At 41.0% G+C, this 17,955-nt stretch overlaps 1 protein-coding gene across 5 annotated transcripts in view; it reads right to left on the reverse strand.

Annotated features, from left to right (window-relative positions):
- LOC6528216 (dual specificity tyrosine-phosphorylation-regulated kinase 2) overlaps positions 1-17,955 on the reverse strand; it is a 49,509-nt gene that overhangs the window by 9,948 nt on the left and 21,606 nt on the right. For 4 of the 5 annotated variants that reach the window (XM_039371821.2, XM_039371820.2, XM_002089242.4 and 1 more), the window contains 4 exons: positions 2,832-3,042; positions 2,030-2,390; positions 1,157-1,329; positions 819-1,096 (listed from right to left, as the gene is read on the reverse strand). In XM_039371821.2, coding sequence (XP_039227755.1) covers positions 819-1,096; positions 1,157-1,329; positions 2,030-2,390; positions 2,832-2,855 — 836 coding nt within the window. In that variant the 5' untranslated portion in view covers positions 2,856-3,042. Of the gene's footprint in view, positions 1-818; positions 1,097-1,156; positions 1,330-2,029; positions 2,391-2,458; positions 2,650-2,831; positions 3,043-17,955 lie in introns of those variants that run through there. The other variant, XM_039371818.2, reaches the window with a different exon arrangement.

Here is a 17,955-nt window from a genome sequence, read left to right on the forward strand (position 1 = left end):
TACACACACTGCAAATAGCAGCCCCCAGTAGAACACAACAGGTTTTCCTTCGGGCAAAAAACACCCGCATGTGGACGTGTGGAAAAGCCGGGGGCGTGGAAATGCATTTTCCTGCGCCTGCAAGTAGGCCACACAACATTCAACATTTAAATTGAAATTGATGGCCGAGCGGCGTTTGCGGTCTGTTGCTGTTTCGATTGTATCTGTGTCTGTCAGTCGTTTGCGCTTTTGTGGCATGTAAATTGCGGGGGCCGGAAATTAAATAGATATTTACATTATTTACCGGGAAAATAGGGTTACCCCCTACGGTTAGCATATCAAAGAATCTATACAGTTACCCATTAATAATTTAATTTGAGAAAGTCGTAAAAAGAATTATGAATACCACTTGAGAGAGCATTTACGGCATAGGCGGGATTTATGGCCTTATGAAATGGCAAACCGAATTCATTTCATACACACACATGCGGTAAATAAAACTTAACTGGAAGACAATGAAAAACCTGCAGCAAACGCACATATGAGTGGCAAAAACAGGGAGCAACTTCTCAAATCGCAATGCGTGCTAGGCACTTGGAACATGGAAATTAATAATAACCAAATTTTATGGCTGCGAATCACGCAACAGAAGTTGGCAAGCAATAATTGGTCGAATGTTAATAGAAATGCGAGTTATATGCGCATTTAATTGAAGACAGTAAAAGACGACTTCACTCGACTTCCCGTGACTGGCAAAATCCAACACCAGAACTAAGCGCGACTGCATTGACGTCAGAAGCAGTTAAGACATTATACTTTAGGTATATTAACCAACTCACCTCATAAGCTCAAAAGTAATGCACAAATGCTTGCGGAAATAGGTGTAATCGAGCATGTGTATGACATTGTGAGATCCGTCCGCGTCCTTTTCGCGCAGCTCATCGAGGATATTGAGTTCGACGACGGCCTGGTTGAGGAAGCGCTTCTTGTTCCTTATGATCTTGATGGCCACATGTGTGTTGGTCTTGTGGTCCAGCGCCCTGATGACCTGGCCAAAACTGCCCTTGCCAATCACCTCCAGAATCTCGTAACGAAAGGCTATGTGATCGTGTTCGATCTGAAAATGTAGGGTTTAGAATTGCATTCAAACTCTGGCTTGTTTCTGCACTTGACTTACGATCTTGTAGTTGCCATTATCATCGTCATAGCCCAGATTTGTGGTGTTGGCTGTGGGGGCGGGTTTGTTGTAGTTCTTGCTGGCGTGCTGGCCAAAATACCAGACCTCTTTGTACACCTTGAGCTCTTCAAACTCAAGATCGGTTAGGTAGTTGCGGAACTTCTTCACCAGCTCTGTGAAAAACGAAAATGAAAAATCAATTTTCTGCGCATAAATAACCCAATAATCTCGTATGGTAAGTGAAATACATAGTTTCCATTTTATTTTCATCCACAGCAGCAATTTAATTTCCGTCATGGCTAAAAGCTTTTTCGTGCTCACTTCTTTCCACCGAAACAACTCGTCCTTTTTCCCATTTAGTAACCAAGTGAACAGGTAATTGAAAATTTTCCCATGTGGCAACCGCCACACTCTAAAACCCCATTGACCCTGACCTCAATGCCATTTTACTAGCTTTTTTCTGTTATTTATTTAAAATTAATTAGAGAGCTGTGGAATGATGGAGTGTGGCCACCAAACGCCTGAAGGGTGTGCCCAACTAATTGGCATTGGGCTGCAGCGATGCAAGCCAGCGAACGCACAAAGCATCCCTGGGCTCTGGCCCCAAATAGACATCCTCTCTATCCAAAGCCTATGGAGGGGGATGTTAACCCACTGAGGACTAACACCCTATACACTAAAACAAAGATATATATATATGTATATACCATATATACGTAAAAACTAAACAAGAAACTAAATAATTAAATCCTTCCTTTAATACTCTATGAACAATAATCTAGGCATAAACCAAAAAAAGGGTTTGTTTTTATGATGACGAACTCATTGAGCAATGGCTGACATCAAAGGAGTAATCGTGATGTTCCTGCTTACCAGATGGCGTCATGGGCGTGTTGCACTTTAGCTCGCCACTTCCCGTGCTGCTGGCCGAGTTTCCCGAGCTGCCACTTCCACTGCTGCTGTTGGACTTTGTGGAGGAGCCGCGCTCGTTGCCGCCATTACTGCTGTTTGTGGTCGATGAGGAGACGGGCGATCCGATGTTGTTGTTGCTGTTGCCACTGCCGTTCCCATTCGCATTTCCATTCAGGGATGTCGTCGTGACCGTGGTCTCATTGGCAGCCACATGGTTGTTGTGGCCATCCAACCGACGCGATCCATTGCAGAGCTGTGGCAAATCCAGTCGAGAGCCCGACAACCTGACATCCCGTCGCAACTTCTCGTTGTCCAGCTGGATCTGCATGGGGGAATAAGGAGTTAGGTCATTAGTAAAGTTCGGATGAGGAATCATATTGTGCAGCATACTCCCGGGCAGCAAACGAGGTCGGATTGCAGAAGCTCATAGCCCGTGACTCCGTGGCGCAAAAACAAGCATACTTTCTGGCTAAATTCCTTATTTACAATACGTTTGCGTATCTTTCCCCATTTCATTGTGGTAAATTGGTCTTCTTGAAACTTACACGATCTCTTATACTTGTGAGAATATTTTACATGTACAAATATATCAAATACAGTCTTGACAGTAAATTCCCAATATAATGTGTGATTTTAAGAAAATAAATAAAATACAAATTTCCTAATGCTGAATAGTACGGATACAAACAAAACCTATTTACAGAAATCCCAGCTTGTTAACGATTTGTTTACTGCCCGCACGGAATCGATCCCATCTACTTACCGGCATTTCGCATCGATCCAACATTGTGTCGACTTCGCTGAGTTGTCGTTTTAGCCAAAAGAGAATCGAATCCGAAAAGAGTAGTCACCCTGAGTCCGGTGCTTAACTGGTTGAGTTGTATCTCCTCTTCCGGCAAACAATTATTGATCACTTTCGGGGTAATATGTCTTTGGGGCGCACATTTGCATTTGTTTTGCTTGTTGGGGGCCAACTGCAAAGTAAAGAGGTAAAAGACGATAAGAATTGGTAGTAAGGAGGTGGTCTTTAAGCCCTTGACTTTTAACCCTTTTTCCGGTAACTAACGCGAACAAAGAAATATAATAATAATAATACAAAATATAGAATCGGCCGGCTATGCGCATTCCAAGTGCACACCATAAAAAAAACGTTAAATGGTAAACAGCAACGCCCCCGAAGTATCAGTGACATGGCCCAGAGCATGGGCCATAACTAACTCAAAATGCCGGCTTGTCAGTTACCAGTTAGCAGTTTTCATTGTCAAGGCGGGCGACGACAAGCGGTCTCATCAAAGGGCCCAAAAACTTTATTCATATTTTCCCCACAAGGGTCGTAAAGAAGCAGTCGTACAAAGTCGTATGCCCTCCAAGAAACCCTACCCAGTTCCGCAGCTCAGCAGTTCCCATTCCCCCAATTGCAACGGCCGGTTTGGCTGACAGGCATAAAAACTCGGAAACCAAAGTCATGGCCAATTATTGGCCTTTTTCTCTTTGGCCCGTGTTTGTGGCTCGTTGTGCATTTGACAGTTTGAACGTTTGTTGTAGGGCATTTTGGTATCCCAAACTAGAACTCACACTCAATATGCATAATAATCATAACCCTTTTTGGGAAGGACGAAAGCAACCCTTCGTCGGCTGAGTGCAGCGGGAACTTGGATTTGTTTGGTAAGTTCCCTTATGAATGGAGGCATAATGAAGAAAGTTTTTTCAAAGTGCACTGTAATGAAGTATAACACATTTTCGGCGGATTTCAAAGTAGGCCATTGCGTTCATATCTATTAAATAAGTTGTGATTACGATTAAAACGCTACTCACATAAAGATTTTCATATTTCCGGAAACATTTTTACAACCTTTAATGAATAAAGAATTTCTCTGACTGCAGCTTGACTGGGGTCACAAAACAGGTGGTAACCACTTGACTAGTTCCTATTTTCCTAACCATTTCCTCCGTCCCTGTATCTTCAGCGGTTCGGCATGCTCAGTTAAATTTATTGGCTTTTAAAACTTTTCTGTCATAAAATCATAATTTACAGCATTCGTTTTCTTCGTCAAGCTGACATTTACAGTGAGTTTGGAGGAGTCAGTCGGAGGAGCCTCAGTTCGAGGCTCTACTTCACAAAATATATTACGGAGTTGTCTGCAGGTTCAATCGCTAGCTCTACTTGTTTCTTTTGCTCACTTGGTTGTGCCGAAGTCTATGCCTACTCAATCACTCAGTCCGTCACTGAATGCAATTTTTGGCTCTGCATTTTTCGAATGAACTAAACTGTTTTGCGCAGAAAACCAAGTGAGACTTGAAGATCAAAAGTCAGGACCAGTTTCACGTTGTGCCTGCTTCAAGTTTGATAAGCGAAAGTTTTTTGAACCCTCCTTCAGACTCTAAGCTCTTGGCAAGGTTGTACAATTATGACTAAATTTAGAGACCGTTGAAAAGGTATCGTTGCTGACGGTCACAAGTCCGCATTGTTCTGCCAGATTTAAATGACAAATCAATTGAAAATGGCCGGGCAACCGACTGCCGTCAATTGTAAGAGAGTCCAACAATTACACGCCCCAGCAATCGAACCATTTATCGACATTTTATGACGCCGTTTTTGCTTTGCTTTTGCATTGATGCCAATTGAGAAACGTCAAGATCACTGGGGATCGTTTGTCATTGCTTTGACACCCACCCAAAGTCTGCAATTTCTATTAATGACACTGAGCCTCAAATGTCAGACTCAATGCTGAATTTCCGACTTGAGTTTACGAAGATGTCTTTGCCTGGCAGTGTGTTTGGGTTGATTTGGCATTGAGACTTTGTCTTTGCATTGAACAAGTTGACTCAAATTTCAAAATAGCGAAACCTCCAAACGACAGATCGATATCAGATCGCATTTCAAATCGAAATGTTTAATTCAAAGCGATACCGCATTGATTTATTTCCATTGCCCTGGTCATTTTCCCCGGTCAAGCCAACGAAAGTTGACTCCTTGATGGGGGAAAAAGAAACCCGCTTTAATTTGGTAAGCACCCATTTTATTACTCCCCATTGCATAATCCACTCAGAGTTCGCTCAACTAATTTCGCCTTTGATGATGATGCTGTCGCTCCGCTGACCCAAAGCATTAAAAACAAAATATTAAGCCATTAATTTGAAATTTCTACGCCAAGTGTCGGCAAACGAGAGAAGTACAAAACAAAAGGAAAATTGGCCACTCAAAGTAATTGAGTTGCACTAAGTTAACATTTCGTTGCCTGTCTCCGAAATTAACAATCTTGAGAAGAGCGGAGAGAGGAGATGGCGTGGCAACTTTTGTGGCAATAAAAATGTCAAGAAATGTATGTGAATAATTTGACAATTTACTACCGCGACTTATTTTGACAAGTGCGGTAAAAACATCTCAATCATTAAAAGCCGAAAAAGTGCCCAAAATTATGAATGCACTCACCAACTGCATTTAGTTATGGGCAAACCAAATTCGCAGTCTGCTGAGATTTTTATGTGAATTTCTCCTTTAATGGTTTAATAAATGTCAATTTCTTACTGAGGCGGTGAATTTTTTTATGCCCCTCAGTTCACCAGCGAGAAAAACAAAACGAAAATAATGACGAGGGAAAAAATAAATAAAAACAAAACAACAAAACGTGACATTTGCTTGTTGACTTTTGACACTTGCAATCATTTTGGGTAAACCCGAAGCGAAGATTTATATGCAAACTCGACAGATCTTCATGTAAAGTAAGTTCTTTTTTCCCGTTTCCATTTTATATTTTTGCATCGGAAAAACCTTCGATGGGAGCTGCAAAATGTCAGACATTGTTAAAGGAGTGCTGCCATTTGTAAGCATCGTTTTTGGGGCAGTGTCAACAAGAGGATGCCACCGATTCTTCTTCTTTGGTCTTCCCCGGCGAAATGCCAGCAGGAATTCTAGCAACTCTCGGCTTTGGAATCTCGATGGCCTCAACGTGTCAATAAGCTGTCCAAAAATGTGTTGGCCAACTTGCCCCATTGTCGGATTTGATTTATTGAAATGTTTCTTTTGATTTCTTGACGGCTCAAGTGCCGCCTGCCAAAAATTCCGTGTCCGTGTGCATACAAAACAGCAATACAATATTCAAAGATATTTCTTACAAATATTTCATGATTGTGAACTGGCTAGAAGTACTGGAACCGCAAAAGGCGACTTGAAGACATCACGTCTAGGGTTTTTATTTTATAGTCTTACAAGCGGCGCATGCATGAAATCGAAAACGACTCGAATCTATTGTTCAATCAGATTTTATTGATTTGTCTGCCTTTGGCCCAAAAATGCCAAACAATTTTTGACACTTTGAAGTTTTGGGGGTAAGAAACACATTAAGGGGCTTTGATCTCTGGAGATTCTAGAAACGGATGGAAAAAAATTAGTGGAATTTCGAAGCTTTTATAAACATTCACAATCATTGGATCAAATAATTTTTAATGGAATTTTATTGACGAATTTACTTTATTAACCTATAGCTTCAAAAAACATAAAATTGTTAGTCAGTTTGTTACGTATTTAAAAATAACAATTGTAATAATTTTTAGATTGTGGATATTAAACTTTTAGAGCCAAAAGCATTATCCAAGAGCACTCGTAAAAGCCAATTTAATATTATTGCCAGTAGTCTGCACAAATGCACTCAAAAAGGTCATGCATGTTTGCCATTCGCATGCCGATCATAATGCGCAACAATTTTCTATACATTTTTTATAGCTCAGCGCCAACATGCATGTTAGGCTCAAATTTTTCAAGTAATTCGCAATGGTTTACATAGAGCTGCTACTTCGATTCGGTGGGATATTTGGCACACGTGACCCAGATGGGCGTTACTCCATTTAATTATGTGGCACACCAAGAAACGAGGAATACGTAAAGCATCATTTGTCAACCAGCTAAATTTCGGCTAACTATTACCTCGCGTGGCCCAGAAAAGCGAGGCAGCCCACGAAAATAGAAAATAAATATATCAAAAAAAAAAATAAAAGAAAATAAAATAAAATAGAGCCTGCTCAGCCAGGCGACATGCTATAAACATTTTTGTTCATTTAATTTCGCGCAGACATGAAACATAAGTGAATTTCATTTAGTTTTCATTATTACGCTTATTTCCGTACGCCGAAAGCAGGCCACAAATTGCATGCCACCTAATTTGGTTAGGGCCCCGGAATGCTTTCTCAACCGGGCATTAAGCAGCCAACTATCCATGCCCAGGCCCCCTAAATGTGACCCCATAAACCATTGACCCACTAACCCCAACCCTAAGTAATGACCCCGGGCGCAAAACGTCAACAAATCCATATAGATTTCAACTGGAGGGAGTCCGCTTGGGGAGCGGAAGTGGCGGCGATTCCATTTGGCTGGTCAGTTGGTGTGCTTCGTCACCAGAGGGGAACCACTCGGTGGTCAGTGCTACAGTTGGCATAGGTCGTTGCCTGTTAGAGCTCTTTGATCCATTTATTCATTTAAAGGATTCAAATATCTTATACAAATTTGAATTTAAATGTTAAAATAACAACCACTCTATTATGGTACCAATATTTTACCGATCCACTTAATAGCTCTTAGGAATTCTAGAAACCTATTCCATTTTCCAACTATTTTCATTACTGACACCAGTAAATTCCTCGCCACAATTTCAACCCATACAAAAACCAGAGCGGCAGAAAAAAGAGCGCAGCAACAGATGCCACAAGGTGTGCGCCTGACATATAAACCCTAATACCCAACACAACGCTAAACGTACAACAAACGAACAATCGGCAACCCCCAGCTGCGAAGGGCCAACACGGCGTATGTGTAATGGTGGTCAATGCACTGTTTAAATCGGAAAAGCTCCCCAGCCGTAACCTCCAATCTGGGGGGACAAATGGAAAAGGGCACCGGTTGGTTGGTAGCGAAAGATAAAGGCAAAAAACAATAACCATTTTAATAACTTCCGTTCTAGAAACACTTTTGACCGGCTATCGAATGCACAAAGACAAAAGCGTGAAAGGGGGCTTTTTGGGGATTGGAACTGGCCAAGTGCAGCGGGTTAGCGGATTTTATTGCCCGTGTTTCTGTGCATTATGTTTTATTGGCCCCAACTGTGCGGCACCAACAATCCCAACAATCGTGAAAATCGCTTAAAGTGGCAACTGGCAACTGCCCGCTTTGGGTGGAACAAAGTGGATCGGAGTTGTCGCTTTTGTTGTCGGAAAATGACAATTAGCCGTGTGTTTTCCTCCATTTTCTTTCGACTCGCTCATTTGACAGTCGACTGCATTTCTCTCTTTGCCCACAAATGCAAATGGGGAATGAAAAATACAAAAGGAATAAGCGCACAAATATAGATGCATCTGATGTTGATGTTAATGTTGATTTTTCGTAGCTCGTCGCGGAAGTCTTCGAATGTAATTCCAGATTGAGTAATAAACATCCAAGTATCTGTGTGTAACAGCTGCAAGCGCATTGCAGATTTTGGTTAATGGGTCTGTCGACATCGAGATGAAAATGCAGGAAGCGGAGTGAAAACTGTTACAATCTGAATCGAAATTAGCCACGGGGGATTATTTGTTTTCGAAATAGAGTTAAAAATGATGAGAGTGAGCCGTAGCAGTGGAGATTGGGGCGGAGATCGAGATCCCCAGTAACCTTTCGACTTTGATTGATTGGCAGACGGTGCAGAGTATTATAGATGGAGTATGGCTCCACTTTTTGGGCTTGGTGATCCAGTAACTTTTTATATGTAATCTGTACTAATCTGTTCATTTTCAATTAATTTCTGTAAAACTGTCACAAGTAAACCTTGTCGAATATACTACACCATAATCATTCAAGCAGTTTGAGCGCTGAGTATGAAATGCCTCAACTTATTATCACCCTTTTATTACCCAATTTTACAAGACAATAATTACCCCAGTCACATTATGACTGCCTATGTGCTGGGCAAAATTTAATAGCACCCAAAAAAGAATCTTTGCCACTAATTCAATTCTCGTTAATGGTCTGCCCAACCTTGATGTTCATTAACCCTCCAGACGCCTCAAGTTCAATCACAATGCCTCAGGGCAGACCAAAATAAAATAAAACCGAAAAAAATGTATCAACTAATCAAAATGTCACACTTTCCATACAGAAAGCGGAGAAAAAATCTGCTGACAGCTGACAAAACCAAAGCAACCAAAACCAAAACCCAGCAACTACAAACTACGGCCTTTTCTGTGTGTGTGTGTGTAGTTTTGGGGGCGGGGCACGGGGCGTTGGCGTTGGCGCTTTACAATGAGCCATGGAATACTCGAGCAATTGCTGGTGGGTCCAATGGGTGGTTCATAGTGGTGCGGGGTGGTGCGGAGTGGTGCTCAGATTACAGCAGACTGGGGCCAGGAAAACGCCGAGCGACGTTGACGACTCGCGACAATTGCCTCAACTTTGGCGTTAATGAACATGAGCACTCTTAACCAAAGCGAGACGAGAGTTTTTCATGGCCCAAGCCCCCTTTCCAGTCCATTTCAGGCCTGATTCCAAGACGGCATAATGAATTGATGTGGCTGCTGCCATCGCGATGATTATGATGAGATCGAGACGAGACGGGCCGAGTGGAGAGGAGAGTAGAGGAAACGAGTCAAGTCGAGTCGAGTCGAGATGGGAAAAGCATAGACTCGTCCACAATTTGCGAGAGAAGCGAACAAAAAGCATTTTAACATTTAATAATATGAAAATAATTGAAGCAATTACTAAGAGCAACATACACGAGTGACAGAGCGAAGGCACGATCAACACAATTAACCATATTGTAGTTTCTTTATGACCCAGACCGCTTCTGCGAGCATTGTTATATAAAGGCAAGATGAGATCTCAGACCTATAAAATCGATAAGCTTAATTCGTTCTACGATAATTTTTATTAATTAAATATACTTCTTTTTCCCATCCTATATACGAGTATGTGTGACATGCAATCCAATCCACTGATACATTTTCTCGTACCACTCGGTAAATTATATTACCTGTGCCACTTGCTTTTGTGGCCGATTAGTTAACCAGCTCGACTTACCAGCCTGCGAACTAGATAAATTACAGATTTTAACCCTCTCCCTTTAGTGCCTCAATCCTAATGTTACTGCCTATTGAAAGAGGCAGAAAGCTGAACAAAACAAGTAAGGAAAAAAGCAAACCGCAGGCAGAAACAATTGACATTTGATTGACTGACAGTCGTTTGTCGGTTTTTTGACAATTAGGCGTCAAAGTGAAATTGCTTTCGATTTCATATGGAGACTGAAACGGAGACGGAGACACATGGCCCACAATTGCCTTGAAAAATGATTGGGAAATTCTGGGACTGGCCTTGATTGCCGTGGAACTATTTTTAACATAAAACGCTGTTTGGTTTACTATTTTTGCAGCTACCCCAAAAAAAAATAAGAGAGAAGGCCTGCCGAATTTGGGTCAAAATTCTCCCACTTGGCATGTGAACTGAAATGGCAAGAATGACAACTGCCAGAAAAAGAGAAGGAAAACCATTATACATTTGAATATAAAACTAATTGGCGGGTGTGCACAAAAACACAAAAATCGTCTCATAAAATTATCAAATTGGCGGCGGTCATCCATCGACTATCATGATTAGTCTCATCTTTTGGGAATGGGGATTTTTGTGAGCTTAGCTAAAAGTGGGCATTGAACCAGTTTTTCGATTCGCGGACAGGCAGTTCATTACGAAGATAAACACATCAATCGGCCAAATTTAATAGTATTTATTTGGCTTTCGTCTATTTTTACTGCTAATTTTCACAGTTTGCGCTTTGCTTTACTACATTTTCGAAACGTATAAGACACATATTTGCCGGATGACAAACAACATTATATCATGTGTGTCGGCTTTTGTTTATAATGCCAAATTTAGAGGTTCACTGAACTGAACCGCTTGTCGCGTGGTCGCAAAAGAGGGGTAATTAGCGATGGCATCTGGTCTGAATTCCCCCGTTTGCCGATCAATCCAACTAGTTCTTCCACAGAATCCAACTGAGTGCTGGTGCTCTTAAATAATTGATACACATCTTGTTCGGCTTCGAAGGCATCGATTACGTGCAGAGCATCTGTAAAGAGCTCCCAGTCAAAGTAGAAGCCACAAATTGCATGGCTTGCACACTAAACCCATTCACTGCACATATAGAGTGGTGGGTGGGAAAACAGCTTTCCACTCGGGTGGAAAAACAGTTTTTCGAGTGCTGTGGCACCTGAGTCGAGGAAATCCCGCACGAAAAACTATTTGGGGAGTGTTTTTTATTGCACTCTTCAAGGCACCTGGTGTGCTAAGCTTATGTGCTCAAATATTCAGGGACAAAATAAAAACGCTTTTAGGGGATTTTATTTTAAGCATCCCGAATCCATTGTTTCTGATCACTTTTCGGCGCACACAAGCAGACTTGTGAGCTTGTGGCCATTAAAATGCGCTTTTATATCGCGGTTTTATGGCTAAATTTTATTTAAATCTGGACCGTTTCGAGAGTTTTTCGTTGAGGCTGGGCAAGGTTTATTTTTATGCAACCGCCAAGAGAACAGGCGAATTTCTTTGTTTACTTTTCGTGTGCGAGGAGAATCATTAAAAACTTGACCCAGTTTTTCTGGTGAGTCAAGCTCGTGCCAATATTTCTTGAACTTTTCTACGGCTATCGCTGTTGCATAACCCGCACCTGGTGTGCACCGATAACGATTGAAATTCCGATTCCAATTCCTATTCCGATGACCAGCCACCAAACTCCAGCTTAAAAACCCCACCTCGGATTTGCCTTTGTTTCTGATTTGTTTGCCAGCCAAGGCCGTGGCAAATCCATTCACTCGCCTTAGTCAGCTTCGACTTTGCAGTTTCAGTTGCAGTTTGGGTTTCAGTTTCTCGTCCATCTTACATCTTTCGAACAATGAAAAATTGGCAATCGTCATGAAACCGAAGCAATAAAAACTAAAAACAAGTACCAAAAATTCGCGAAGCGCAAAGCAATTAGACATGCAATTCTCGAAAGTACAAGTAATGTCAAAGTTGTAATTAAAACGCGTCCGTAAAGCTGTTTAAATTTTTAAGCAGATCATCGCCGTTAGGCAACTAAAAAGTAAATATAATAACTACTCGGCGCGGTCCTAAATGGTTTAGCTTCAATTGTTACTCTTATGGCACTATGGTACTATGGCACTCGGCACTCGAGATGAGCTCCGTTATACAACTCCTGAAAGTGACATATTATGCATGCAAACTATTCATTCCATTTAGGCTAAAGTCAACCCATATATCACTTTGAGCGCCGGGCTACTCAACGCAGTGCAGCATCATCAGAAAACCACAGCACCGCACCGACAAAGTCAACTCACAAAAGAAATATGAGAAAACTCGTAAATAAGAAATGTCACAAAATTTCCATTTGAAAGGTTTTCTTTGGCATAGGAAAAAACAGTCGAAAAGTGGAAGTATAAATACAAGAGCGGGCTAAAAGTCAAGGTCTGTCAACTCTTCATCGCTGGCACATTTAAAGCTGAATAAATAAAGTACAATGCAGACCAATGAAAAGCCGAACGAAAATGGAAAGTAAATGAGTCGGGAAATGTGAAAGAGGCAGTCTTTCAATAAAACCCAAATTTCCACAGCGGAAAGTGCAAGCTAAGGACTGAATATTGATTGGGAAGGGGGCGTAAAACTTAATGAGCGTCAATGGCTGTCAAAACTATTGGCGAAAACTCATTATGAAGTTGTCAATCAGACGAGGAGAAAACCTTTGGCATGCTGTTTTTAAATCAGCCAAAGTTTTGCTAATTGTACTTGGAGGGAGGGGGAGGCTAAAGCCGCTAAAATCCCTAACAAGTTGCTGGCCAAAGACGAAGACCTGAACTCCTGGGGTCCGAAACTTGCTAAACTGGCTTCGGAGGCTTTGGCTTCTTTCACATGGTCTTCGATGCAGGTTTTTGAAGATCATGGTCCAGCGAGCTAACAACTTGTTGTTACTCTTGTTGTTGTCGCCAAACGCATGCCCCTTCATTGTTGTTGTTGCTGTTGTTTTTGTTATTGCAAATGTTGGCGTTGCACTTAAGTGGCTAAAGATTTTTAAGGTTAATGCACTTGAGTTCGTTGTCGCTTCTTTGCTGACCAAACTTGGTTGCCCGGTTGCTGTGCTTGGCGTTACTACTATGAGTGCAACTCCTTTCGTGATCTTGTCGCAATTTACATTTTCATGCACCAATAAATGCGTAAATAATAATTATCCGTTAGGCTCTGCACATAAATTGCCATCAATTAGCTTTTGGATCTTGTTTTCATGTTTTCCCTCATGATCATTTTTCGCGGCTTTTGATTTTGACAAATATTACGCATACGCAACGTTAACCGGTGGGACACACGCCACATGCAATGCGGCACTTTCACTTGCTCACATTGCATGGTTAATTTAGGAGACAGATTATTCAACTGACTAATTTGTTATGAAAAAGTGTGAGACGGCGGTTCGTATGAAATGGACTCAGTTAAGTTAATAGATATAGTCAACGAATAAGTTTATTTATTTTCAATAATTCGCCGTTAAATATGAAATTAGGATTTTGTCTCAGATAATTTCTTATGAAAATAAAACTTGTTATACTCTTCAAAGTAAGCAAAACACCGATTTGAATGAATTTGTTTTGCATTAATTTTGCATCACATTTTTGATATTTATTCAAACAAAACACACACAGAAAACCACCGAAACGTGATTTTATATGCATATAAAACTATTTCTGATTTTTGTGGCCAAATGGGTCAGTGCTGTCAGCAACCGCTTGATTTGGGTCAAATGTGCCCACAGAATATTAAGCAAACAGTTTTTTCGGCAAAGGAAGAAGGAAAAAGAATAAAAATTATTATTACCATTCGCATGGCAATAAAAAAGACAAGAGATCGTAGAAACCCGAGAGGAAGTTGTTAATTAATACTCAAGACAGAGAGCTGGAAAAACTTCTGGGGAGCTCCGTTGCTCGGAGCTCGCAAGTCGGGTTTTTTAATTAAAAACTGGAACCGCATGGCTCTCTGTTTTTTTTTTTTGTTTTTTTTTTTTGTAGTTTTTGTGGCCACAATTCTCTTTTTTATGCACGGGTAATTTGGTTACATTCGAGCTACTCCACCAAGGGTTAACTTCGGGTTCTTGGGGATGCTAAACAGGGAATTAATGGGGCATTGTCAGGCCCTTCGTTGGGTGAAAATGACTGGGCAAGTATCTTTTGGGGCACGTGTAACCTGAAAGTTTCTGCATTCGTGAGTTTAAATTGTTGCCGAACTTACAGAATTCCTACAGTTTAATAACACGTTTTCATCACTCTTTTGCTTACCTGAAAATAAAAGATAATACTAATTTTGATTAGTGATATGGCAAGTTTTCAAATTGTTTTAAATTGTATAAATACGAAAACAATTTCAGAACACTACTTTAAGTTCCCACTGAAACGAATTTGTCGCTTCCGTCACCGAAATCATTGGGAAGTAACTTTGCTAGCTACTTTCTATTGATTACCCGTTCAGATATAGACTTCCGCCCATTTCCTGTTCGGTTGCATCTTTTATCTCGAAACTGTCTCCCTGATGCCGTCTATCAGTTGGCTATCTGTCTGGCCGCATAACTTGAGAAAGCATGCGAGAAACTAAACAGAGCGTACTGCCGGCATTTTAAGGGCACCCAGGGTCGTCACGGCTATTTTTAAGTACCTGTGCGTATTTCTGCCCAAGTTGTATAGTTTTTTTGCTTTGTGTTCTTTTTGGCATGCAATAAATTTGTGTTTTCTGGTCACTTGCAAAAAGAAACGCACTGACAGCTGTCAGTGTCTGTAATGCGCCGTCGAAAAAGTATCTTAAAGATACTCACCGAGACTGCGAGATTCGCATTCGCTTGAGTTGATTTCCTAACTGTGTATCCGCTACAAATCAAACTGCAACTTTCCAGTGATTGCGACAAATGTTTTCACTTTTCATTTCCAAACTAACAACCAACGCATTTGACAGCCACGCCCATTTCCTCGGTAATTCAACTCCAATTGATTGATTGATTCACTGGCGCGAGCTAATCAATTAAATATTAACTGCCATTGTCAATCCGTCAGTCTTACATCACTGCATTAATTACCAAGACGAACCGTGACTTTAATCAATCCTAAAATTGCATCAGTTGAGCCAAGTCAACGAACCAAGAGCCAACTCAACCCAATTTCCCATCAATTGCCGCCAGTTTCTTTTTTTATTTTCCATTTTCTTGTTGTCATAATAACAAAAGCAGCTCTTTAATGTAAAAGACACAAGATCGAGTTATGGAAACAAAAAGAAAATAAAAAAAAAAATGGAAAAACTGGAAGCTTTTGATTTAACCACTGCCTGCAGCCCCAACCATGGCCAATCAATTTTTCTGTTTTTGTTTTTATTACTGCTGCTGACCATTGACCAGCACCTCGACATCATCGATTCCAAGTCGCAGCGTAATCATAGTGGAGCAGAGCCGAAATCCAGTCCCATCCTATTCCGTCCACTCGACTCCACTCCACTCGAAGACCAAGACCCATACCAAGTCTAAGTCGAACAAGGAGCTCGCTTCATTATGCCAGCAGCAGATATTTTTCAAGTCCGTGCTGCAGCCAACAGTTTTCATGTTGTCGCTGCTCCGATCCCGATCATTGGCAATCATTGAATCATTTCACCCTTTCCCCGATCCTCCGCCCAAAGAGCACATCTATCTATTTATCTTATAAGCCATCTATCTGAACGCCTGCTTTCGGCTCGATTCACTGACTCTGACCTACGATAAGTTTCGCTCTGCGCCTGATTATACTCGTAAAACTTTCGGATCTCCGGCCACGGCATGCATAATTGTCTGCTCCGGCAGTTTGGATAGCATCTGAGGTCTTGTTTGCCTATAAACCTTTTCTTTTGGGTCGTCGGGGTTGGAATTGGTTGAGACAGCACAGCATACATTTAGATTTGTGATTGCAATTAGATGCAAATGTGGGCGGATGGCGGAATTTGGTCACTGAGCGCATAGGCTAGCTTTTTTTTAATAAATTGCAAAATCTAACTGGACTCATTTGCTAAATCCAGCACAGCAAACGAATTACCCATTGCTTTTTGTTATCTTTAAATCGGAATTAATTCAATTTTAGATTCCTTAACAGTTTCATACCACAGCAATTAGCCCACTTAGAAACCGCCACCTGTTAACCACAAGCTAATATTTCCCAATAATCAGTATAATTGCTTCAATTCAATCGAAAGAATCGTCTGCATTGACTAATAGCAGAAGCATCTAAAGAGGTATAAATAGATACAAGCCACTGACGGACTCGATTTTCCAGGGCAAAAAATTAGTAAACAACCGGGAGGCGTGGGGTTACCTGATGTCTAAGTAAATAAATACGAGAGTGGCAAAAGCAGCAGGAAAGAGTTAGGAACTTGGGATCGTGCGGTGGCCCCCAAAAGATAGGCATTTCGAGCCCCACACATAAACTATGTAAGCCAGACGCCACCGACCCAGTGACCAAGATATATGCTAGTCTAGAGAGGATGAGGCTAAAAACGAGGCGGAGAAAGGAATCCACATTCCCCGCGGTGTAAAGAATTTATGAGACTTTTCGTTTGTGCCCCACGAACACGTAACTCGACGATAATGAACGATGATCGGTCATAACACAAGGAGGAGGAGATCTCCAATCTAGAACGTGCGATTAATGGGAACAGTTGGCTGGGTGCTGTGGCGCCCCCTGGCGTTCAAATTGTCATTGCATTGAAAATGAAAAGCGCCTGCGCGCGAACGAGTTTCGGTTTTTCCACAGTTTTCCTGACTGCCAGCCGCCGGTTTTGTTTTGCTTTCCTATTTTCGCAGTGAAATCGATATCGTTGATGTGTGCACGTTTGATAATTTTCCCAGTGAAATTTTCTTGATGTTGTATAGATGCATCTTCGAACTGCTAATATTGCTTTTTGTATTTTTTTTTTTATTATTTTGCAGCGAGCCTGCTTTGGTTTCTATTCGCTAATTAGCGCTTCTTTCTGTCTATTTGAACTGCTTTCCAATTGAAAATAATTTTTTTCATCAAACGAAACAATTTTCACGCGCCAATTCCTGGCATTGTTTAAACGGCACGTAAGTAAAAAGTTTTATATTTTTAGATACTGAATGCGAACAGAAACACTCAACAATTGAAAGTATTTAAGAGATTAAAGAGGAGTTTGCTATGTCTACTGGTAAAAAAAAGCCATCAAATCAGCCTTAAAAATATATTATATTATGTCCAAGCAGTTAATATTTTAACTAGCTCTTCGCTTACTTTAGTATTCTCAGTTTCAATTTTGAACGACTTCACTTTAAAAAATTCCATTGGTTCTTTAAATTGATTTGTTAAATCAACGACTTCCTTTGGGTCAGTACTGCCATATGGTTTCTTCATTTCTCCGAAAATTTAGACAACACTTCCATCTATCAGCAGTAGTCAAGTTGTAAATTTTCAACAAATTTGTCAAAAATGCCATCAAGTTGCTTAAGGGCCTCGTAACACATTTGCATTCAAAAAGAACTTAAACAGCATGTGGGTCAAAAAAAAAAGAAAAGAAAACCCCGCTGGGGCCACACACAGCAACAGCAACAGCCGAAGCAGAAACATAAACAAAACCGCCGCCAATTTATGACACTCCACAAAACACTGACAAAAAAGATTTCCAAATGCAGGGGCAGAACCCCCTCAAATTAATTGCATTTCCTGTCGGATTCCGGGGAGGGGGAACTTCCACAAAACGCATAAATTAACAACAAGCACAACTTCCGATAGACAATAGAACAAAATAACATGGAATAAAATGGAACAAATGAAGCATAAGAGAAATAACAATCAAACAGGGGAGAACCATT

Source organism: Drosophila yakuba, chromosome 2L (genome assembly GCF_016746365.2).
Source record: "Drosophila yakuba strain Tai18E2 chromosome 2L, Prin_Dyak_Tai18E2_2.1, whole genome shotgun sequence".
Lineage (NCBI taxonomy): Eukaryota > Metazoa > Arthropoda > Insecta > Diptera > Drosophilidae > Drosophila > Drosophila yakuba.